General features: G+C 42.8%; 1 protein-coding gene across 2 annotated transcripts in view; it reads left to right on the top strand.

The window, feature by feature from the left end:
• Positions 1–2,335: 2,335 nt before the first annotated feature.
• LOC105923222 (NACHT, LRR and PYD domains-containing protein 5-like) overlaps positions 2,336–26,075 on the top strand; it is a 46,971-nt gene continuing 23,231 nt past the window's right edge. Inside the window, exons 1-5 of one of the 2 annotated variants that reach the window (XM_036129455.1) lie at positions 2,336–2,515; positions 3,753–3,893; positions 18,677–18,796; positions 19,496–19,731; positions 20,348–22,175. In XM_036129455.1, coding sequence (XP_035985348.1) covers positions 3,772–3,893; positions 18,677–18,796; positions 19,496–19,731; positions 20,348–22,175 — 2,306 coding nt within the window. In that variant the 5' untranslated portion in view covers positions 2,336–2,515; positions 3,753–3,771. The remainder of the gene's footprint in view (positions 2,516–3,752; positions 3,894–18,676; positions 18,797–19,495; positions 19,732–20,347; positions 22,176–26,075) is intronic. The other variant, XM_036129456.1, reaches the window with a different exon arrangement.

Raw genomic sequence — 26,075 nt, 5'->3', positions numbered from 1 at the left:
AGTTTGTGATGTATTTAGGTGCTAAGCTATTCAAGGATTTATAGGCTAACAGAAGGATTTTAAAGTCTATTCTCTGATATCCAGGGAGCCATGGAAGGACTTCAGAACCGGGTCCATGTTCTCTATGTTCTTAGTCTTAGTGAGGACTTCAGAACCGGGAAGGGGGGTGGTCATAAATCATGGGGTCATATGGGTCATAAATTAACTTTTGACATAAGGTGGATCCTATATGTGCGTCGCACAGTCTAACTGTGTATATAGCTTCTGTATGTATATATATATATATATATATATATATATATATATATATATATATATATATATTAACCATTTATAGTCCAAGCTGAAGTGGATAAGTGGATTTGTCGAGCGACTGTGGCTTGATGGGTTGAGTAGTCGTCTGGCGATCAGAAGGTTTTGGGTTCGATTCCAGCTTTCCCTTGCTACATGAGGATGTGCAAGGCACTTAACCCCAAATTGCCTACCGAGCTGTGTCTCGGTGTATTGGGAGTGTTGGCCTAGTGGTTACCTGAGTGCGCTTGCACTCAGAGAAGGATGCAAGTACCCGGTTCGATCCCCAGTGCCTGCACTCTGGGTCCCTGAGCAAGACCCTTAACCCCAGAACGCTTCCCAGGTGCCGCATATGGCAGCCCACTGCTCCCCAAGGGTGATGGGTTAAAAGCAGAGACCAAATTTTGTTATAATGTATGTTTCAATGACAATAAAAATGATATTACTATTACTATAAATCCAGCTGAATAAGTCAAAATGTTTGGTTGTTCATTACACCCTCAGACTACAAAAATGGTTTATCGGGTGGAGTGGAACACTCTGCTACCTGGAGAGGTCAGGGTGTGAAGTGCCTCCTTGAGATTTAAAGAGACTGCACCAAAACGAGTTGCTCTCAGACACACCTCAAAACAGGGGTAAAAAGAGGAGAATGTGAGGGTAAATTTCACGTTATATAGATCAAACTGAATGATTTAAACATGAAAAGGAAGAACTGAAAAGTATGATGTCCCTGTTTAAAGGTGCTATACAGGCTGCCTGTTAGGTTTAGATTTCCTCTTGAAACTTTAGTCTCACCCTTCAGAGTAAGATGGATAAGCTGCCATTGTATGTTTTTTTTTACCTTATTCAAATACGTCCCTCCTCCTGTCTGAGCTTATTTGATAAAAACATTTTACTGATCTCCCCCCGCCAGGAGAGGAGACCGATCTCTCCAAGCTGTGATACCCAGACTGAGATCTACTGCTGATCTCCCTACGGAGTTTGGACACAGTGGATAGTTTTAAAACGCAGTGAAAGATGTTTTTATTACAACAAGCTTTTAGTTATACTTGAGCTTTTATGATCTGCATTTATTAATGTATTTTGTATTTTTCTATATTGTACAATACTGTGTGTTTTGTTGGGTTTAACCTTCTTGTGAACTATTTTGTGACATCAGTCTGTGAAAACAAGCTATAAAAATAAACTTTTACGTTGAACTCCACTTTGTATGTAAAACAGCAAACCAGCTTGTTTATTATTACTGTAAGCTTTGTTCAAATGTTGATACCACTTATATACATTTTTTTGTTCACTAGAATCTGTTCCTATATTTTCTTTTATCTGCTGGTTCAAGTCACTTAGTGTCAGACAGAGGATTCAACTTTGGAGTGTTTATTAAGATTTATGGTTACGACTTTATGGCCTTTCAGGACCACAGTGGACTGTACGAGGTCTGGTTGCTGATAAAAGTCGGATCTATTTCAAGTCATCCAACTAGTACAGACCTTGTTTTGCTCCCATCATCTGCAGATCTACCCTGCCGCCACACAGAACTAACTGGTTCTGAAAGTCACTCAAACATCAGTTTTACGTGTTTTAAACTTTAGTATTTAACTGTTTGAATGTTGAAAGTGTGTTTGTTTTTTCCTGTCTTTTTACTGCTGGCTGTGAAACACAATTACCCCCTAGGATAATAAATGTACGTTGGACCTTGAACCTTGAAGTAGATTTGGCAGCATGAAGGTGGATGTTTACCTCAGAGGAAAAAGGAGAGAATGAAGAAATGACAAAAGTCACCTCTAGACTTAAAAACCCAGAAGTTTAAATCTGACCTCAGTGTTTTACTGCTCAGTTTACTGTTGATAAAAAGAGAAGAACAAATCAAGAGAAAGGTGTTTAAACTTAGGTAGACCTTGACAGGTGGGCGGAGCCTCAGGTGAGTTGGTTGTAGTCCGGTATCAGATCAGGAGAGACGGGTTCAGAGTCTGTTTTGTAGCAGAACAGAAAAAAGAGAATATCCTGGGTCAGGATAAGTGTTAACTTCTCCTGGTTTTCCTTTCAGTGGATTTTGTCTTTGTGGAATGTGGAAGGATCACGACACTGACTGGACCTAAATCAGTGGGAACTGATCTAAAGGAGAACAGAGCAGAACCTTCTGGATCCAGCTGTCCGTCTATGAGGAGTGACGACTTCAAACTTTGACCTCCAGACTTCAGTAAAAACCTGGACCTTCAGAATCAGAGTGAGAACCCAGTTTCTGACTGATTTATGTGACTATGCAGAGATAATGAAATGCTAACTGTTTGGTGTTGTTTCATGTATAAAGCAAAAGTCACCTAATTTTGTTTTTAACTGAAATTAAAGCTAAAGAATCATGACGGATGTAAGTCAGTGAACCAGTGGTGTACAACCAAAATGTAGTGCAGGCAGGAGAGTGTCCAGGGTGAGCAGGAGACAGTAAGGCAGCAGGAGATCACAGCGGGAATAGACGGGCAGAAAGGGCTGAAGACGAAGGGCTGAGGACGAAGGGCTGAAGACGAAGGGCTGAGGACGAAGGGCTGAAGACGAAGGGCTGGTCCATGGTGGTAAACGGAGAAGACACGCCAACCGAGGCGGACAGATGACAGTAAAAGATAGATTTGATTTCTAACGGGAGGATGATTGATCCTGATGATTGATGATTTTTAAGACTAATTGTCTTAAAAATTAATTTAGTGTTTGGGAATTTGAACCAATGAGTTGGAAGAAGTATTTCTGCCCTTTCTTTAAAACTCTGTTAAATCCTTTAAAGGGTTTTCAGGTTCTGCTGTAAAGTCATGTTACTGTTAGCAGGTAAAGCTGTCTGTCTGCTATGTTACCATGATAACTGCTGCTGCTACCTGCTCCTCAGGTGATGCTGATGTTCAAAGTGATGTTAAAATGTTTAAAAGGGAAGTTTTCTCTGGTTCCTCTTGATGTTCTGGTCTCTGAGAGATTCTGACTCTCAGCAGAGGGACCAGCAGAACATCTTCCTCTAAACGAGGTCTGGACCTAACAGGTTTCAGAACTGCTGCTTTAACTGAAGGCTCTCTAACAGGAGCCGGCTCCAACATGTGAGCGGGCTGCTGTGTTCAGAACCAACACATCAGAACTTCAGAGGAAATGTTCCCTCCTTTATTCACTACATCTGCCCTCACTCTGGATGTTTCTACAGACCTGGAACATGATTCCAGTTTAGACCAGAAAAGGTTTCACACTCAGTTTTAGCTTCATTTTCTAAATAGAACTAGAACTTCTCCAGATGGTTCTGAGGAGATCCCCCAGCAGACATCAGGAGGTGCATGAAGTAGTGAAGGAGAGGACAATCCAGACCCAGATGGTACCTGCTGAACTCAGGTTCCTCTGGTCCTCTACAAGCATGATGGGAATCAGCTTTCTGCTTTACAGACACTGACTGGACCTGAACCAATGGGTACTGACTGGTTCTGTTTCTCTCTCAGGCTGACTAAAGTCCAGAAGATGGAGGATTGTGGTATAAAGAAGAAGAGAGCAGAACCTCCTAGATCCAGCTGTCCATCTATGAGGAGTGATCAGTCCAAAGATAAACCTCTGTACTTCAGTGAAGAACCTGGACCCTCAGAGTAAGAACCTAGTTTTAAACTGATCCATCTGACTCCACAGGGATGTAATATCTAGAATATTAATTGGTTTAACTTCAGCATCTCCCTGGTTTCAGCTTTGTTCTGGTTCTAAGGTTCTGCCTCATGGTCTGTTCATGGGTTCTGTTCTTTAATGACGGTCACATCAGCTCCTCAGACCAGATCAACAGCTTTAGTCCTGCTATCAGGGACCAGATCCTCTGCTCTCCATCTTCTCAGACTAGATGTGATCAATCAGACTGTGTCCAGAACTTTCTGGGCTTTGTAGTACTAGAAGTGAATACTATAGAAGTACTTTGTAGTATAATTCATCTAAATCTGATCTCATCAGCTCCATTATACTGTGACATGAACCTGTTGTCCTGCAGGTGTTGGTTGGACCCATGTGATCCAGACCAGTAGAACCTGGATAGAATGCTATACAGCATTCTCACTTATTGTTTTCCTGTTTTTCTTTATTATTAATCCGTCGGCATCTAACTACTCCCGCATACTTCAACCGCTTTCAACAATTTTGGTATCAAAACGTTCGACACGAGCGCGCCCGTGGCAGAGCGGTTAGGCCTATAGTCCTTGACGCGGTCAGTCCGGAATCGACTCCGACCCGTGGCACTTTGATGCATGTCTTCCCCCCTCAGCTCACTGTCAATAAAACGCGTGCCACTAGAGCCGCAAAAAAAAAAAAACTGCTATAGCTCATGGTTATGCTAACTTTTACACTTTTTAAAATACCAACGTTTCACAGAATGTTGCAAGAAATTCAGGAAAATGGCAGATCTCCAGCTAATATGAACTCTGTCACCATCAGTCTTCTGCTTAAGCCAGGCAAAGATCCTATGTTGCCTACCAGCTATCGTCCCATATCCTTAATCAACGTGGATATTAAAATAATATGTAAAGCTTTTGCAAAACGATTAGATAAAGTCACTCCTTTCATAATCCACCCAGACCAAACTGGCTTTATCAGAGGAAGGCAGTCATCCACAAATACACGCAGATTACTTAATTTAATAGATTATTCCTACAGTACAAATAATAAAACTATTATAATGTCTTTGGATGCAGAAAAAGCATTAGATTTTTTTATTCGCTACTCTGCATAAATTTGGTTTTGGCAATTTTTTTAATAAATTTGTTAAAAATTTTATACAGCTCTCCTACAGCCTGTGTCAGGACAAATAATCAAACATCTTCCAGCTTTTGTCTCCAGAGGGGCACTAGACAAGGATGCTCACTTTCCCCCTCACTTTTTGCCATTTTTATTGAACCTCTAGCAGCAACAATTAGACAAACAAAGGTTATTAAAGGTATAAAATGCATGAATATAGAGCATAAGATTAGTCTTTATGCTGATGATGTATTACTCTATCTTCAGCACTCAAACTCTTCCCTTTCTCAAGTAATTAGAATACTAGAATCCTTCTCAAAGGTTTCTGATTACTCTATAAACTGGTCTAAATGTACGGTACTGCCAATTAATTGCTCTTTCCAAAACCCCCTAGATTTACATTTGTGCTCAGGAAACATCACATATTTGGGTATCACTGTGTCGTCTAAACTTGCGGATTTAGTAAAATCTAATCACATCCCACTTTTAAAAAAGATAGAAGATGACCTGGATAGATGGAAATCGCTTCCAATTTCACTCATGGGTAGGGTAGCTTCGATTAAAATGATGGTCTTACCTAGAATTAATTACTTATTTTCAATGATCCCCAATAAACCTTACCTGACTCCGCCAGATAGATTTGCTCCGCATATCCATCTGGAAATCTTCCGTTGAAGTAACTTTGGGAAGGGGCGAAAATACTGGTTAGGTGATTGGCCTATGTTGGTGATAGACGGGCCAAATGAACCAATCAGATTCGTCGTCGCTCGTAACAGAGCGACGACGAAAACACAACCACAAGCCAAGCTACTCTTGCTGCTGCAGGTAAAGGCTCGTTAGCTCAGCAGAGAAATACTCTGTAATTTCGATAAAACTTGCTCGATAGCCACGCTAACGCTAGTTTCATCGGCTGAAGCCGCCATGTTGTTTAGACTGAACTGACGCGCTTCCCGTTGCGTCACACCTCCACCCGCCTCAAAGCCAACGCTGATTGGACGTTCGTTTGGTGAACGGCTCCAAATTTTCTTTAACGGAGAGTATCCAGACTGATCTGCAAGTGAAACCTTGAAAGCTCGCGAGATCAGGATGGTCTCACGAGGCTACAATAAACCATCATCTGACTGGTTTAAATCTCTAGACTCTTCAATCTCTAAATTTCTTTGGAAAGATAAACCGCCCCGTATCAGCTTAAAGACGCTACAGAAAACTAAAGACAGAGGGGGACTAGATCTGCCTAACTTCCATAAGTACTACTTGGCAAATAGACTACAATATATCACTAAATGGATAAAGCAAAATCCTTTAGACGAGCCCTGGATAGATATAGAACAGAAAATATGCAATAATATCATGATTTCAGATTTGCCGTTTATTAACTCAAATATAAAACGGCATACATGCTTTAAAAATATCAATATCAGCTCAACTCTGACAGCATGGTGGGAGTTTCTTAAAATGACAAAGTCGTCACTTATCCCATGCAGTCGTACACCCATCTGGAACAACCCTGACATCCTACAAAATAATAATATGATAAACTTTACATACTGGAAGAATAAAGGTATTGAATATCTGGAACATTTACTTGATGGAACTGAGTTCATCAATTTTTCCAAACTAAATATGCAATATGGCATTAGTAAAAATAATTTTTTGGAATATGAACAACTTAAATCTATAATTAGAAAAAAATTTAAGAATATTAAAGGTGGTTTACAAATTCCAAGTAATATAATAGAGTTCCTAGATTTAACCCCCCCCCCAAACTACTGTCTAAATCATACAGGACACTGACTAAAATAGATGATTCAATATCTCTTCCTATTATGAAATGGGAAGAGGATCTATCAGTCAGCTTTGAACAAGACTTCTGGGCTCAGATATGTCTAAGAACTTTCAAATTGACTAGAAACACCAACTTACAACTAATACAATACAAAATCCTTCACAGAGTACACTACACAGGACAAAGATTATTCAAGATGGGTCTGGCACAATCTAATATCTGTCCACACTGCATAGGCAATCATCCTGATAATTATATTCATGCGTTATGGTTATGCACACCAGTCCAGAGGTTCTGGACACAGATATGTAAGGACTTATCAAAGTGCTTGAGCTGTAAAATTACACCTTCCCCATCAGTTTGCTTGCTTGGTAATTTTGAGGAAAGCCCTCTGGGGAATAAAATAGTTTACATGGTTTTCACTGCACTATGTATCGCAAAGAAAACTATCCTCATGAATTGGAAAAGTAAGGAGAATCTCAGTATCAATCAGTATAGAGATCTTTGTTGGATCATATTAATCTTGAGACAGCATCTGCATCCACATCTGTTTGATCTCTTTGGGCTCCTTTGATTAGCACTATCACTTAGTGGAATGGGGGGCGGTGGGTGGCTTCCTTGCAGGGCGCAGTGGCTGGGTGGAGGGATTCCTGGGACTCTGGGGGCACTTGGAGTGGGGCGCTTGGTGGGTCTGACTCCAGGGTCTGTTGCCCCCATCTGGGAGGAGCTTGGGAGGCCTACGGGTGCGGCGCTCTTGGGGAGCTACGCGGTGACGGACGTGGGTTACTGACCTGGTAGCTGTGCTGTCGCTGGGTGGGTCCTGGGTGGGTCTGGGGGCCTGGGGTCCCTGGGGCGCGCCACCCTCGGGCGGGGGCCCCGGCGGGGCCTCGGGGGTTCCGGTTCCGGGGGGTGTGCCGCTTGGGGTCTGGGCCAGCGTGCGCCCGGGTGTCTGCCCCTGCACGGGGCCTCTGGTGCGCTGGGGGGCCTCGGGGCCTGTTGAGCTGGTAGGGGGGCATGGTCATTAACATCTCAGGGCAGATGCTCTTCCCCTTCTTTGGGTTGGCATTCTGCTAGTGGGAGGAGGGGAGGGAGGGGGAGTAGTGACTTACCCAGCCTGGATGTCTAGTGTCGAATGTATGGTGAGATGTTTGAATGTTAGTGTTGGGGAGGGGTTAAATCTACGGGTGGTGTGGGTGGGGGGGGGGGGGGGGGGGGGGGTTTGGTGGACGTTCTGGTGGGCTTGTGTCCGGCCCCCTGTCCTGGTCCGTGTAGTCTCCCGGTGTGGGTTTCACCTGGGGGGTGGGGTTTGGGATGGCTCGTGCGGGCTGGCTGGCCAGGGTCCCCCATCTTATTAACTTATTTTTTAATTAATTTATTTATATATTATTATTATTATTATTATTATTATTATTATTATTATTATTATTAATAATAATAATTTTTTTCGGGGGGGGGGGGGGTAAATACAGTAGGCTTGGGGGGTGGGCTGGGGGAGGTAGAGGTGTTGGTCCTGGTGGGTGGTTGGCTGGCGGGCCCTGCGGCCTCTCCCCGGCCCCCGGGCTATGGTGGTGCCGCTGGAGGGGCCCCTTTCTCCGGGTGGAGCTTTCGGGGAGCGGGGGTGCCTATTGGAGTCAGTAGGGGAGCTGGCTCCCTGGGTTGGCTCCCCAGTCCTTTGCTCCCCATCCCCGGACTCCTCCCTCTGCCTGCTCCATCACGCCGCCACACATGTAGGTCCTTGGGGAGAGGGCGTTACTGGAGGTTGCCACCTTTTGGTGACATCCCTCTCCCCAATTTTATCATGCATTTTAGACACTTTCACTCCAAACATTTTCACAACGCACATTCATGTAGGCCACGATTTGGGGGGTGGGGGGAGACGTCTGGGGGGGGGGGGGGCTTATGTTGTGTGAGCCTCGCCCCGGGCGGCTCCCTTCACCCCCTCTCGCATTTAGACATTGAGGGTTCTGGGTAGTTGCTTGGAGGGGGGGCGCTGGCACCAGCTTCCTTCCGGAGGGGGGGTGGGCTGTGCCATGCACCCCTTTCGGTGCTCCCAGTTTTAAACACACCTGAGATCAACATGCAACAACACAACATCTGAGCGGGCGTAGGGAGGATCGGGGGTCTTTTGCACACCCCCGATCTCCGATCGCGGCACGGAGTCTGGGGCCTGGAGGAGGTGCGGGCCACTGGGTCCGGGGTCTTGGCGGGGGGCTGCTGCGGCTAGCCAGCGGCTTACCGGGTCTGGGGCTGACGCCTCTGCTCTCCTCAGGAAGGGATGGGGGGCAGGGGTGGCTAGGGTAAGGTCGGGGTGGGAGGGGGTTTATTAGGTATATAGTGGGTGAGGGGGGGCTCTGGTCGGATGGCCCGTACGGGTCGTGTCGGCCCCCCCTCTTTGGGGGGCCTGGTCCGGGGGGCGTCTGGTCCGGGGGCGGGGCCGGGGGTCGGGCACAGGCAGTCGTATTGTTGAATTGTGGTGACCCCCCCCCTTGGGATTTTTGGATGTGAATGCTATGTGGGAATATGTGTACAGCGTCCCTTTTTTTTGTGTCTGTGTGTGGCGAGTGGGGCACAAGGGAGGGATGGTGTGAATGAGTTTTTTTTGTTTTTTTGTTTTGTTTTTCCCAGGTTCGGGTCCGGTCCGCTCCCTCTCCCAAGATCATCTCAAGTCTCCGATAGGTGCGGAGCCCATCCCCCCGCGTCCTGCCCTCCTCCGCTGCGTTGGCGGGCGCCTTGGCCCTCTGGCGCGTTGACGGTCCTCGGGTTTGGGGCGGGTTTCCGGGTGGGCGCCGGCCCATTCCCGGCGGTGACTTCGCGGGGCCTGGCCCCCCGGGGGGCGGCCGGGGCCCCTGCCGCGGGGGCGGGGCGCCCCTGGGGCCTCTGGCCCCCAGGGCCCATGGCCAGGAACACTTCAGCGCGGCCGGCTGCCGGCGGAGCCCACGGGCTCGTCCCCGCAGCTCTTGGGGGCGTCAGCATTGCGGTGGCTGGGGGATTTCCTCGGGGTCGTCTCTCCTCTTTCCTCGGGGGGGGGGGGGGGGTTGCAGATTTCCTGTGAAGGCCCCTCTCGGGCGCACTGCTTTGGGGGCCCCTTTGGGAGTCCGGGGTTACGGGTCCCCTGACTCCTGCCTCTGTGCTCGGGGAAGGTGGGTCTTCGGTTCTCCACAATCACTATCAAGCTATTTCCTTCTGGATAATTTTCACCTAAACTAGTGCACTCTCACAAACTCCCACAGGTGCTGGGTCCCAGGTATTAAATGTTCACTTATATACAGAAAGGCTATAATTTATTTATTTACTTTCTTTTACTTTCTTTTTTAGGTATCACATTACACATGTCAGCTTAAATAATAATACATATGATTTAGCAATGGTATCAAGGTGTTACACGATTGTATCTGTTGCTTTATGTCTGTTGGTTGTGCTGTTCTTTTTGTGTCTCTTTCCAGGTGATGGAGCAGACAGAGGACGTTTTATCATTCTCTTCCTTTTATCTCTTCTTTCTTTCACCTCTTCTTTCTCTTTTTTTCTGTTCTTGTTTTTCTTTTACTCTCCTGCTTTCCCATTGTAGTGTCCATATAATTTGAAATTCTCCCTGCAGGAATCACAATAAAGCTATTTACACGCACAAATCAAGCGGAGCATTATGGCGAAAGCTGTTTGCTCCACTTGTGAAAGTAAAATCTGTCGAGCTCTAGTTGGCATTAAGATATCAATTTTTATTGCCACATTGCTAGACAGGACACTGGGGAAAAAATAAATAAATAAATAAAATATTTCACTTTTTGTGCGATTTTTTTTAGCTGTTCCTATTGAAATCAATGCAAATTGCTTCAAATTGCTTCAGATTCTTCCAATTCCTACAATTATTCTAATTGTTCTAATTGTTCAAATTGTTCAAATGGTTGAAATTATTCCCCTTTTTTGAAATTTTTCAACATTTTTGAAATACTTCAAATTTTTCTAATTTTTCAAATTTCTTCTAATTCTTCTGATACAACTGATATTAATACCACTACTACAACAGATACTACTCCTACTACAACTGATACTACAACTACTGATAATACTACTGATACTACAACTACTACTACTAACACGACTACTTATGCTACTACTACTACTGATAGTACTACTGATACTACTACTACTACTATTACTGATAGTACTACTGATACTACTACTACTACTACTGATTCTACTACTACTACCACTGATTCTACTACTACTACTACTACTGATACTACAACTGATACTACAACTACTACTACTGATACTACTACTACTACTACTACTACTATTACTACTGATACAACTACTACTACTGATACTACTACTACTGATAATACTACTGATACTACAACTACTACTACTGACACGACTACTGATGCTACTACTACTGATAGTACTACTGATACTACTACTACTACTACTACTACTACTGATTCTACTACTACTACCACTGATTCTACTACTACTACTACTGATACTACTACTACTACTACTACAGATAGTACTACTGATGATACTACTACTACTGATAGTACTACTGATGATACTACTACTACTACTGATAGTACTATTGATACTACTACTACTACTAATACTACTACTACTACTGTTACTACTACTACTACTACTACTACTACTACTATTACACTACTGATACTACTACTACTACTACTACTGACACTACTGATACTACTACTACTACTACTGCTGCTGATACTAATACTACAACTGTTACAACTACTGATCCTACTGATACTACTACTACTAAAACTGTTACTACTACTGATTGTACTACTACTACTACTACTACTACTACTGATACCACTACTACTACTACTACTGCTGCTGCTGATGCTGCTACTGCTACTACTACTACTGCTGCTACTACTGATACCACTACTACTACTACTGATACTACTACTACTACTACTACCACTGATACAACTACTACTACGACCAGTGATACAACTACTACTACTACTACAAATTACTTTTTGTAATTTTTAAATTCTTCAATGTTTTTCAGCTATTTCTTCTCTTCTGCATGGATCTTCTAGCCTCGTGAGACCATCCTGATCTCGCGAGCTTTCAAGGTTTCACTCGCAGATCAGTCTGGATACTCTCCGTTGAAGAAAATTTGGAGCCGTTCACCAAACGAACGTCCAATCAGCGTTGGCTTTGAGGCTGGTTGAGGTGTGACGCAACGGGAAGCGCGTCAGTTCAGTCTAAACAACATGGCAGCTTCAGCCGATGAAACTAGCGTTAGCGCGGCTATCGAGCAAGTTTTATCGGAATTACAGAGTATTTCTTTGCTGAGCTAACGAGCCTTTACCTGCAGCAGCAAGAGTAGCTTGGCTTGTGGTTGTGTTTTCGTCGTCGCTCTGTTACGAGCGACGACGAATCTGATTGGTTCATTTGGCCCGTCTATCACCAACATAGGCCAATCACCTAACCAGTATTTTCGCCCCTTCCCAAAATTACTTCAACGGAAGGTTTCCAGATGGATATGCGGAGCAAATCTATCTGGCGGAGTCAGGTAATGGATCTTCTGCATCTTCTGCTCAAATCATTCTGCAGATTAGCATTCTCACTCGTTGTTAGGCAGGAACAGCTTTTTCTAGTTATTATATTTATTATTCCATGCAATCTAACTACTCCCGCATACTTCAACCGATTTCCACAATTTGGGTATCAAAACGTTCGGCTCATTCCCGGCATGACTGCTATATCTCATGGTTATGCAACTTTTATAATTTTTCAAATATTTCACTTTTTGTGCGTTTTTCCGCTTGCTCCCATTGAAATCAATGCAAATTCCTTCAATTCCTTCAAATTCTTCATATTATTCACATCATTCACATTTTTCAAATTATTCAAATTATTCAAATCTTTCACATTTTTCTCATTTTTCAAATTCTCCATATTGCATAAATTCTTAATATGTCAAAAGGACAGTGTTTGTATGTAGCTGTTTAGCACAGTGGTTAAGGCTCCAGCCTTCATGCTGAGAGTGTCATTTAAATGAGAGTGTCAGTTCAAATCTGTCATGTCTAGTGACATTTTTTCCCTATGCTAACTTTCATACTTTTTAAAATATTTGTAATTTTTGTGTGTTTTTTTGCTCCCATTGAAATTAATGCAATTCTTCAAAATTTTCACATTCCTTCAAATTCATTCAAATTCTTCTGATTGTTCAAATTCTTCATTTCTTTCAATTTTTTTTTCAAAAATTTGAAATACTTCAAATTCCTTCAAATTCTTCTGATACAATTGATATTACTACTAGTACTACAACTACTACTACAAAAAATACTACTACTACTACTTATACTACTACTACTGCTGCAGCTACTACTACTACTGCTAAAACTACTACTACTACTTATGATACTACTACTACTACTACTGATACTACTACTAATACTACTACTAGTACTACTACTACTTCTACTAAAATTTAGTAGTAGTATTAGTACTACTAATACTAACTTTCAAATATTCTTCAACTATCTTCAACTAGTTCAGCTGTTTCATAACATTCTTCTAATCCTTCAGCTGTTTTTCATGTTAAAATTTGTTCTTTTATTACATTTCAGCTATTTCTTCTCTTCTGCATGGATCTTCTGCATCTTCTGCTCAAATCATTCTGCAGATTAGCATTCTCACTCGCTGTTACACAGGAACAGCTTTTTCTAGTCAGTGAGAATGCTATACAGCATGCTGTACAGCATTCTCACTTATCAAGTGAGAATGCTATACAGCATTCTCACTTATTAAGTTCCTTCAGGTCTTGATTATTATTCCGTACGTTTTTCGGCATCTAACTACTCCTGCATACTTCAACCGATTGAAACAATTTTTGTATCAAAACGTTCAGCTCGTTCATGACATTACTGCTATGTCTTTTGGTAATTATAACTTTTATAGTATTTAAAATATTCAACTTTTTGTGAGTTTTTTGCTCTCATTGAAAATGAATGGAGAATCCTTCAAATTCTTCAAATTTTTCAGCTATTTGACAGCTTACTGCTTCAGCCTACTTTCAGCTAGAAACACCATTCAACTTTTAAAATGTTCAAATAACCTTCAGCTATCTTCAGTTACTTCAGCCTTTTCATATCTTTCACCATTTTGATATAGTACCTCCTTAAAATAATTTTGGCTTTTCAAGAAATTCAGAGAAATGAATGCGTTGCTATGGTTGAGAGGAAGTTCATTTAGAGTGGCCACTCTAACGATTCCATAGATTTTCCTTCTCTGAACAACTTCTTCCCAATCACTCAATTTTCACTCTATTCACATGAATTATACATCACAACGTAGGAATTTTTGTCTGGATTCTGGAAATGTAATCCTCATTGATGTAGCATTTATAGATTTTTCGCAAATCACCTCAGAGCACCACGAAGCCGGAAAGCTCTCCATTGATTTTCTATGGAGGTGTGGTGAAAAATCACACCTGACATTCCCAAGCGACACATGTTTTTACATCTTCGCTACTCCTAAACCGTTTTTTGTACAAGCATGATACTTTCATTCTTTCATGTCCAGACGCTTCTGGTGCTCACAAAAAAGGAATTTTGTCGATAAATGTTACGGTTTTGCTGCAGGAACAATTTGTTCGGGAGTAGCGTTTTGGAAAAATGCTGAAACAGGATCAAACGTCCATCCCCACAAATGAGGCACTTTTCTACATCGTCGCTACTCCTAAACCGTTTTATGTACAGGCATGAGACTTTCACACATGAATGTCCAGACCCTTCTGGCACTCACAAAAAAATAATTTTGTCGATAGCTGTTACAGTTTTGCCGCAGGAACAATTTGTTCGGGAGTAGCGAATGTGCAACATCCTGAAAACGCTTTGGAGCTTCATTCTTCCACATCATCCACTTTTTTACATCGTCGCTGTGCCTACACCGATTTTTGTCCAAACATACAAATGAGCTCCATAGTCCTCAAAAGCCTGCTGATACTCACAATGAAAGAATTATCTTGATATCTCTTATACTTTTTCAGCTAGAGCGATTTGTTCGGGAACCTTTTTAGAGGATTTCTGAAATTCGCTAAAAATCCCCTTTATATCATAATTCTTTATGCCTTTATTAAACTTTTTCCAGCAAAAACCGATAGCTTGTCTTCTTCCCCTATCCGTTACAAAATAAATGCAGAAAAAATTACGTCTCAACAATTTTCGGATCAGGAGATATGGAGCGTTGTTCAAGGCAAAGTTCTCCATTATAACCCAATAGGCAGACTCTGACGGAAAGTGTCTGCACTTCTGTAGACTGGACCGCTGCAGGTGTGTCAGTGAGTTTCCATGACGACGGAACTCTGAGGGCCTGAGGGACAGGCTCCACTGAGATAGAATGGCAACTTTCTACGCTCACTGCAGTTGCTGTGTCGCACAGTCACTTCCTCTTGACATTTTAAAATTTTCAAGTGACTTTCAGCTATGTGTCACTTTTCTGTGCCATTTTGGATTTCACATGCTTTCCTACTGGGCCTTTGCTTCCAACAGGACTTGGCATGATGCCCAGACACGACCCAATTGGCCAATACAGCACCACCCACCTGTGGGAAATGGCGCTACTGACCATTTTGGTCAAATGTTGAGTTCTGGGCCTAGATGTGGTGAGGCTGAGTTGCTAAAGGAGGCCAATTTAACCAATGAACTTTGGTTACGTTTGGTGACATTAAGTATTGGCACCCCTTTTTGAGGCACTTCCCAGTACAGGATTTGGACCAAACTGACAGAGTACAATCACCCGGTGATACTGAACACAACCATGCTAGCAGCTAATGGTTAGCATGTTGCTAACCAGAAGTAGCTTTAGAAAGGTCCCACCAACTTCTGCTTAGCCGGGGTTGTTCTGCCTTTACAGACAAATAGAGGGCTACAGCTGTGAGGGAGTCTCCATGACAACGCTGCTAGCCAGAGGCTTCTAGGAGGTCCATTGACTTAACATGGCACCTTTCGAAGGCCACTGCGGGTGGTGTGAAGACCGTAGGAAGCTGAAATTCGCAGTGTTACTTCCCATTAGTATTTTTGACGGTACCACGAGGCAGGCGCCTTGCTAAATTTCTTCCGAAATTTTTTAGTTGTTCTTAATCTTTAAATTCTTCAATTTCTTCAAAATGTTCAAATTTTTCAAATTCATTCAAATTTTTTCAAATTCTCCAAATTTAAATTTTTTTAAATTCTTCAAATTTCTTCAAATTTTCAAATTCCTTCAAATTTTTTCAAATTCTCCAAATTTCTTCAAATGTTTCAAATTCTTCAAATTTTTCAAATTCTTTAAATTTCTTCAATTTTTTCAAATTCTTCAGTTTTTTCAAATTCTTCAAATTTTACAAATTCCTTCAAAATTTTTCAAATTCTTTAAATTCCTTCAAAATCTTCCATTTCTTTCAATTCTTTAAACTTTTTCAAATTCTTCAAATCCCTTCAAATTTTTACATTTTTTCTAATTCTTCAATTCAATTCAATTCAATTCAATTTTATTTATATAGCGCCAAATCATGAAACATGTCATCTCAAGGCACTTTACAAAGTCAAGTTCAATCATATTATACAGATTGGGTCAGATTATACAGATTGGTCAAAAATGTCCTATATAAGGAAACCAGTTGATTGCATCAAAGTCCCGACAAGCAGCATTCACTCCTGGGGAACCGTAGAGCCACAGGAAGAGTCATCTGCATTGTACATGGCTTTGCTGCAATCCCTCATACTGAGCAAGCATGAAGCGACAGTGGGAAGAAAAACCACCCATTAACGGGAAAAAAAAACCTCCGGCAGAACCGGGCTCAGTATGAACGGTCATCTGCCTCGACCGACTGGGGTTACAGAAGACAGAACAGAGACACAACAAGAGAAACAAAAAAGCACAGAAGCACACATTGATCTAGTAATCTGTTCTACATTAGATGGTAGTAGCGGGTGAGCCGTCTTCTCTGGATGATGTCACAGTTAACAGAACGCCAGACCAGGTGTACCTACTATGAAGAGAAAAGAGAGAGAACAGAAAGTTAAAGCAGAAATGACAACACATAATGCATAATTGAAGAACAGTAGAACTCAATATAGTGAGAAAATTAGATCCTGATATACTCCAGTAACCTAAGCCTATAGCAGTAAAACTATAAAGGTAGCTGAGAGTAACATGAGTCACTAGTTATAATTTTTGTCAAAAAGAAAAGTTTTAAGCCTAGTCTTAAAAGTAGACAGGGTGTCTGCCTCACGGACCAAAACTGGGAGTTGGTTCCACAGAAGAGGAGCCTGATAGCTAAAGGATCTGCCTCCCATTCTACTTTTAGAGACTCTAGCAACCACCAGCAGACCTGCGGTCTGAGAGCGAAGTGCTCTGTTAGGAACATACGGGGTAATCAGAGCTCTGATATATGATGGAGCTTGATTATTAAGGGCTTTATACGTTAGAAGAAGAATTTTATATTCTATTCTTGATTTAACAGGAAGCCAATGAAGGGAAGCTAAAATTGGAGAAATATGATCCCTCTTGTTGATTTTCATCAGAACTCTTGCTGCAGCATTTTGGATCAGCTGAAGGCTTTGAACTGCATTTTGTGGACTTCCTGATAGTAAAGAATTACAATAGTCCAGCCTTGAAGTAACAAATGCATGGACCAGTTTTTCAGCATCACTCCTGGACAGAATGTTTCTAATTTTGGCGATATTCCGGAGGTGAAAAAAGGAAACTCTGGAAACCTGTTTAATATGGGATTTAAATGACATGTCTTGGTCAAAAATAACACCAAGATTTTTTACTTTATTACCAGAGGCCAGATTAATGCCACCCAGATTAAGTGATTGGTTAAGAAGTTTATTTTTTGAGGACTCTGGCCCAAAGATTAAAACTTCGGTCTTGTCAGAATTTAGATGCAGGAAATTTAAAGTCATCCAGCTTTTGATGTCATCAATTCTTCAAGTCTGATTTCAATGTTTTCTGCATCTTCTGCTCAATCATTCTGCAGATTAGCATTCTCACAACTGTTTCGCAGGAACAGCCTTTTCTAGTTGTTTTCCTGTTTTTCTTTCTAATTATTCCGTCGGCATCTAACTACTCCCGCATACTTCAACCGATTTCAACGATTTTGGTATCAAAACGTTCGGCTCGTTCCCGGCATGACTGCTATATCTCATGGTTATGCTAACTTTTATACTTTTTAAAATGTTTCACTTTTTGTGCGTTTTTTTGGATGCTACCATTTAAATCAATGCACATTCCTTCAAATTCTTCAATTCCTTCAAATTTTTCACATTCTTCAAACTCTTGAAATGTTTCTAATGTTTCAAATTCTTAAATTTTTTCTCATTTTTCAAATTCTTCACTCTTCCAATTCTTCTAATTGTTCTAATTCTTTAAATATTTCAAGTTTTTCAAATTCTACACATTTTTCTAATTCCTTCCAATTTTTTTCAAATTCTTCAAATCCCTTCAAATTCTTACTTTTTTTTCAAATTCTTCAAATTTGAAATTTCAATGTTTTTGAGCTACTTTTTCTCTTCTGCAGGGATCCTCTGCACCTTCTGCTCAAATCATTCTGCAGATTAGCATTCTCACTCGCTGTTACGCAGGAACAGATTTTTCTAGTTAAGATAATGTTCAGTTTGGTCCAACAGGTCTGTCTGTTGGACCAAACTGAACAGTAATTTTGGTCTGTTGGACCAAACTGAACAGTAATTTCAGATCAGAATATCTGATTCTGATCTGAATGTTTCACTCTGGATCTTTACAGCTTCTGCTTCTCTGCAGCAGTTTGTGTTCAGAGCGTCTTCTCAGGTTTTTATTACAAAGTTTCTCACTGATTGATGTGATCTGAATAACAACATGTTGGTGTTACAGAGGTCAGAACCACAGACAGAGAGTAGAACCTCCAGGATCCAGCTGTCAGTCTACGAGGAGTGACCGGTCCAAAGAAGACAATCCAGAGTTCAGTGAAGAACCTGGACCCTCAGACCCAGAGTAAGAAACCAGTTTCTCACTGATGGATGTGACTCTGCAGTGATATAAAATATTGAACATCACCTGGTTGATCTTCAGGGTCAGAATCCAAAGTAACTTTATTTTTCTTTTAACTTGATGCTAAATATTTCTGAAGAAGTGAGTCAGAGAACCAGCAGTGTTTAACTGAAGGCCTGAGAATCAATGATGTTTCAGTTTACAGTATAAACTGGGAAAACCTGATCTATCATAAGCATTTAGAACCACAGTGTTATTCATACTTGTCCTGGTGACATACATGAGGACATTTCAAATATAAAAAAAAATCCATAAGCCATCTTAGATCTTAAACAAAACTCTGAACAGCATTTTATTGGTGTTTTCTACCATCACACTCCTCTCCCTTTTGATCACCAGAGTGACATAAATAGATGTCCACCTCCCCTGTATTGGTGAGGCTGCCCAGTTAAATTGACTATCAAAAGATTCTCTAGCAATACAGATTGTGCTTCTTTAAGAAACAATTAAGCGATGAGGAACAAAGAAAACATTTGACTGCACTTCTCGTGCTTCCATGAAGAGAAAGCAAAGCTGAGGTTCTGTTCTGACCCAGCTTCTGGTCCGCTCTTTGTGGTGGACCTTCATGAATGTCTCCAGCTTCAGGACAGCCCCACTCTGTTGGTAGTGAACTGTTTCAGTGATGAACAAATGTCTTCACAGAGGGAGGAAGAGGAGCAGCATTGGTGTGGAGGAGCAGCGGTCCTCCTGTGCTTTGTGTCAGAAGGTCCTGATGGACCCGGTCTCTACCAGCTGTGGACACTGGTTCTGCAGACAGTGCATCACGTCATACTGGGTCCAGTCTGCTCCATCAGGACCCTCCTCCTGCCCCCAGTGTGGGAAAAGACCCAGAACAGGAGCTGGACTGCTGGCAGCCAATCAGAGCAGCTGTGCTCCAGGTGAGACTGAACATCTCCAATCAGAACCTCCTTCTATAGTCTCTGTTGAACCAGTTCCATGTCTTTAGATGGGATTTGGGAATTCAAGTGTTTAAAGAATTTCTAGGATCAATTATTTCCCCTGAATCTCTGAACACTACCTGATCCAATGAGCTGTTCCTCTGGCAGATTAGAGCATTTCCTCTAGATTTCCTTCATTAAGGCTGAAAATGCTGCAAGGAAACATTTTCTGTCTCTCTGCCTCTTCTGTAGCTGCTGTGTTTGTGGGAGAAGGTCAAATAGAAACAGAGAAATGAGGACAATGGTGACCTGATGCTAAAGAGTTCATGTTGCTGAAAGCTGCTGCATGTTTCTGTCAGCATTTCTTCATCTCATCTGCTTTGTGAATCAGATCCTGACAGTGAACAGATACTGGCCACAAAGCAGAGGCAGAACTCTGCTGTCTGACCATCTAACAAGGTTCTGGTTCTAAGGATGGATCCCATTGGTTAGCATCACATCATGTGAACTAAGAGACCTTCTAATGATAACACCTCCTGATGTTCCAGATGTTTCTGCTCCAGCTTCATCACTAAATCAGGTTTTTCCTTCAGTTGTCTCTTCTTCTCTGTTCCAGCAGATGTTGGTCTGCAGGAGGTTCTAGAGGAACATAAGATCAGTCTAAGGAGGAGATGTGAATGTGTGACTGAAGGAAGTGATGAACCAGGAAGTAGAACCCTCCTCAACAGGATATACACTGATCTCTACATCACAGAGGGACAGAGTGAAGAGGTTAATACCCAACATGAGGTGAAGCAGCTGGAGAGAGCTTCCAGGATCCAGAACCTCCATGACTCTCCAATCAGGTGCCACGACATCTTTAAAGCCTCACCTGACCAACATGGACCCATCAGAGTGGTTCTCACCAACGGCATCGCTGGTGTTGGAAAAACCTTCTCAGTGCAGAAGTTCACTCTGGACTGGGCCGAGGACTTGGAGAACCAAGATATCTGTGTGGTGGTTCTGCTGTCGTTCAGGGAGCTGAACCTGATCAGAGGTGAGGAGCACAGTCTTCTCACACTGCTCCATGTTTTCCATCCAACCCTCCAGAAGCTCCCAGCAGAGCTGCTGGCTCGCCACAAACTTCTCTTCATCTTTGACGGCCTGGATGAAAGCAGACTTTCTCTGGACTTCAACCACAGTCGGCTGGTTTCTGATGTCACACAGAAGTCATCAGTCGACGTTCTGCTGACAAACCTCATCAAGGGTAACCTGCTTCCCTCGGCTCTGGTCTGGATCACCTCCAGACCTGCAGCGGCCAATCAGATCCCTCCTTCATGTGTTGCCAGGGTAACAGAGGTACGAGGCTTCAGCGACGCCCAGAAGGAGGAGTACTTCAGGAGGAGATTCAGTGATGAAGAGCTGTCAAGCAGAATCATCTCTCACATCAAGACCTCCAGGAGCCTCCATATCATGTGTGGAATCCCAGTCTTCTGCTGGATCACTGCTACGGTTCTGGAAAACATGTTGACCACAGAGCAGAGAGGAGAGCTGCCCAAGACCATGACTGACATGTACTCTCACTTCCTGCTGGTCCAGACCAGGAGGAAGAAGAACAAGTACCATAGGGGACATGGGAGGAGTCCACAGGAGCTGATGGAGGCTGACAGGGAAGTTCTCCTGAAGCTGGGGAGGCTGGCGTTTGAACATCTGGAGAAAGGAAACATCATGTTCTACCCAGAAAACCTGCAGCAGTGTGGTCTGGATGTCACAGAGGCCTCGGTGTACTCAGGAGTTTGTACAGAGATCTTCAAGAGAGAGAGTGTGATCTTCCAGAAAGCAGTCTACTGCTTTGTTCATCTGAGCATTCAGGAGTTTCTGGCTGCAGTCTACATGTTCCACTGCTTCACCAGCAGGAACACAGAGGTGGTGGAGAACTTCCTGGGACAAAAATACAGTGAAACATCTCTGGAGAACTTCCTGGGAAAAGGACAGAATTACTCATCTCTGGATGAGTTCATGAAGGCAGTCATGAAGAAATCCCTCAGAAATGAAAATGGCCACCTGGACCTGTTTGCTCGCTTCCTTCATGGCCTCTCTGTGGAGTCCAACCAGAGACTCTTAGGAGGCCTGCTGGGTCAGACAGAGAACAGTCCAGGAACCATCCAGAGAGTCATCAACAACCTGAAGGAGATGAACACTGATAGAGTCTCTCCTGACAGAAGCATCAACATCTTCCACTGCCTGATGGAGATGAAGGACCTCTCAGTTTATGAAGAGATCCAACAGTTCCTGAAATCAGAGAACAGATCAGAGAAGCTCTCAGAGATCCAGTGCTCAGCTCTGGCCTACATGCTGCAGATGTCAGAGGAGGTTCTGGATGAGTTGGACCTGGAGAAGTACAACACATCAGCAGCAGGACGACTGAGACTGGTTCCAGCTGTGAGGAACTGCAGAAAGGCTCGGTGAGTTAAGATGTCTTTATTGCTAGATGATGATTCAGCATTATTGCCGTCAATTTTTATTCAAGCCGGTTTGGGATGTTTTTGGACCTTTAATTATTTCCTTCATAGTTTGGACTATTTCAACCATTCAGATTTCTAAATCTTCAGCTCATTCAGGTCAGCTCTTCTGCAGCTTTTGGCATTTTGGATGATTGTATCTTTCAAAAAATACAATCATCCAAACTTTAAATTTTAACTTTAAACACCTCTTCACTCATTGGGCTGTTACCCCATATTTCACCTTTTTAGAAAATCACTCTTTAGGTCAGGGCCATTGAACTGATGGTCTGTGGGCCAGAACAGAACCAGAGTTCTGCAGTCATCGTCTAAATCCACTTTAGCAGTCCCTTGGACCAAAGAAGAAACGGAAAGCCTCGACAGGTGCAGTTGTTTTCATTTACTGGATTCATAACCAATTTACACTGTGAAAACTAAACTAAACACAAACATAAAATACATCTGCTTAGATGCCTTTCTTTGACATACAACATAGAAAACATTACATAATGTACAAAATTTATAAACAAATAAAGCTCTAAACCTGTACCTTGCGCCGCTGTCCAAGGGCTTCAAGGTGTTTAGCTGTAGGTCCATAAATGTGCTGCTATCGAGCCTCAAGCAGTGTTCAGATAAATGTGCGCTCAGTCATAATTTCTAACAAAAAAAGAGCGCCTTCTTTCGTTCTCTCCTCTATGGGATATTAAGTTCTGAGCACTGACTGACAGGAAGGTAGCAGAAATTTCTTGCTCGCAGCTTACTGCCAACTGAGCTACAGCACCCTCTACTGTACAGTACCAGTAACAACATAGATTCAGTTTATAAACACAAAACAGACATTTACACTCTCACCAAATCATGTATGACTAAACAAATAAACAATTCATACATGATTTCCTGCTTAACAACAAACATTAGTGGAAGTCGTATACAAACAAAATGCAGTTAACATTAACAACCAACTTTGCTGTAATGTGTCTAACATGAGAACAATAACTTTGTCAGTGACTTTCTAAAAGAACTACAAGTTTTTAAATAGGTCGCTCAACTATACGAGGTTTGTGTTTTGTGTCCCACTTCATTGTTGGATTTCAATTGCCAACCAGAAGCTTGACTCTACGCCAGTGTTGTAGTACTCGAGTCCGAGACTCGAACTCGAGTCCGAGTCATTAGCTAAATTTAGAGACTCGTGACTTGACTTGGACTTGAGCACTGATGACTCGAACTTGGACTCGGACTCCTACATTCAGATCATTCTGACTCGGAAATTGAGAAAAAGACTCGACTTTTAGGCTATAATTAGGCTATAATTTTAATATGTCATTAGAATATTATTTGGTGTATGATTTTAATATCTAAATGTCGTACCGCGCACGTGACGTCACCATCTCATGAGCAACGCCCCTTGCCGCTAAGGTTGGGCAAACAGTGTGAGAGCGCTCGTAGCAACCAGCCATTACACATGCAACAGATACAAGGATATGACCGACTTTACAGCTGTTAAACTTTCACAAGAGGATGTCCAGGCGCCCATTTTACTGGTAGAACTGTGGAACAACATACCAACGTTCAGCTCAAACGATGGCTTGAGTGTCGAGGGCTCGGAAAGACGGGCCGAGTTGATAGAAAGGTAAGTCGTTGTTTTTCTCCTGCTCGTGTTCATGGTGTCATTTGCAGTTTTTTTCTGTTTGTAGTCACCGTCCAGGAATCGGTATACATTTTCCGGCCCGCCGAACAATTTAGTCCGGCCCGGTGGCGAAATGCATTATCATTATCCAACGGCTGGATCTCCTCGCTACATCGACCGATCTGCACCAGATTTGTTGTGAGTCATGGGGGAACGCTGCCGAACACGTTTGTGGGAATCGCCCGGTGGACGAGCGAGGAAAATGCGTAACAGCATCTGCGGTGGCGGCCGGCCGGCGGTGCGCGAACCCAGCCGGCCGCCCGGAGCCGCGGCGGTGCGCGAACCCCGCCGGCCGCCCGGAGCCGCGGCGGTGTGCGAACCCCGCCCGCCGGCCGGCACCGCGGCGGTGCGCGAACCCCGCCGGCCGGCCGGAGCCGCCCGCCCGCCGGCCGGCACCGCGGCGGTGCGCGAACCCCGCCGGCCGGCCGGCCGGCACCGCGGCGGTGGCCAGAAGGCCGGAGTGCGCTTGGCTGCGAGGGCCGATCGACGCCGCTTGCGGCTTTAACATCCTTCATATGCGGCCTATCAGCGTACCTCGAGTCGCTGTTGCGCGTTCAATAACAACAATGTTTAAAAACCATGGTTAGGAGACGTCTTAGACTTGGAAAAAGCGGTAGTTTTACCGAGTAAAACCAAGGGTAACTACAGCGAAAGAGTTATTAGTGCAATGGAATGTTACTGCTTCATGTCATACATCACACGTCAATAGTGACTCGACTCGGACTCGACTCGGATGAGTAGTGGACTCGACTCGGACTCGACTCAGATTTTTTTTTAATGACTTGGACTTGACTCGGACTTGAACACTGGTGACTCGAACCTGGACTCGGACTCGAGGCATAGTGACTTGACTACAACACTGCTCTACGCACCAAGCCATCCTCTTCTTCTGGAGCTTCAACAACCTGACCCAGTTGCCATTGGAAGCATGTCTTCCTTGATGATGACAATGTCATTGACCTTAAGATTTCGACGTGGCTGGTGCCACTTCTGTCTTATAGATATGTTTAGAAGGTACTCTATTGTCCCTCTATTCCAAAACTGTTCAGTGAGACATTGAACTCTGCGCCACCTTTTTATCAGCAGCTCTTTTGCGTTCATCCGCTGTAATAACATTGCCATGTTGGGTTTTGTTTGTCAGTCTTTTTATTCTCGCAACCAGTGGCGGCTGGTGCTAAAAAAACTGAGGGGGGCGCACACAAACAAACGAAAAACAAACAAAGCAAATCTTAAAAAATAGCACTTTTGAACATGAATTTTGCCCTCCTTTCCTTCTGCCCAGCAAATTTCTCAATTATATTCTTAATTGTTAAAGTCAGTCATCTCTGTGACTAGTCTTTTCTCCATTGACAACATGGACAATGCATTCAGCCTGTCCTGAGTCATTGAGTTTCTCAGAAAAGTCTTGATTCTTTTCAGAGTTGAAAAGCACCTTTCAGCTTCTGCTGTGGTCATGGGTGTGGTGAGGAGGATCTTCAAGAGCGTGACAGTTTCTGAAAAGACTTCTTCTAGATTGTTTTCCTGATTTTAATAACATTTGCTGCCATTTTTTAAGGCTGTGTTATGAAATGTGTTACAGCATTTTTGTGGGACAAGATTACACAAAATTCAGTAACTAAATGTTTTATTCCCCATTACCCATAAACTTCAGTACAACTTAAATAATAAAATATCTTGCTGACAAACATTACATCAACATACCTACACAGCATAGACACAACTAAAGGTATTTCTAACTACAAAGCACATCTTCCTAATATATTAAATAACATTACTATAAACCAGTGTAACAGTGATTTTCCACAACAACTCACCTCTGCAGCAATCCTTTCATGGTCTTCTACACTGAGTATCCAACGCTTCTTCACTGGCTGACTACTACCTACACTGATTTGTCCAACCATGGAGTGGAGAGATCACTTGCCTGCTGCTGAATTTGTAAATTAAGACGATCCGGTCCAAGCTCCTTTATCCTGTTTTTTTTTCTTCAAGTGAACGCTTTGTAAAAGCATTTTTTTGTAAAGACAAAACAGAATTTTCTCTCATTTTGAAACTACTCAACTTTGCAAGCATAACCGTGAATCAACCTAACGAACTGCAGCTGAGCTGAGTCGAATCGGGGATTGTCCAATCACACAATGTTTTTAAAAAAATTAGCCAGTACTGACACTCTACCA

Source organism: Fundulus heteroclitus, unplaced genomic scaffold (assembly GCF_011125445.2).
Source record: "Fundulus heteroclitus isolate FHET01 unplaced genomic scaffold, MU-UCD_Fhet_4.1 scaffold_172, whole genome shotgun sequence".
Lineage (NCBI taxonomy): Eukaryota > Metazoa > Chordata > Actinopteri > Cyprinodontiformes > Fundulidae > Fundulus > Fundulus heteroclitus.
The sequence above is the reverse complement of the archived record's forward strand: the minus strand, read 5'-3'. Positions and strand labels throughout refer to the sequence as shown.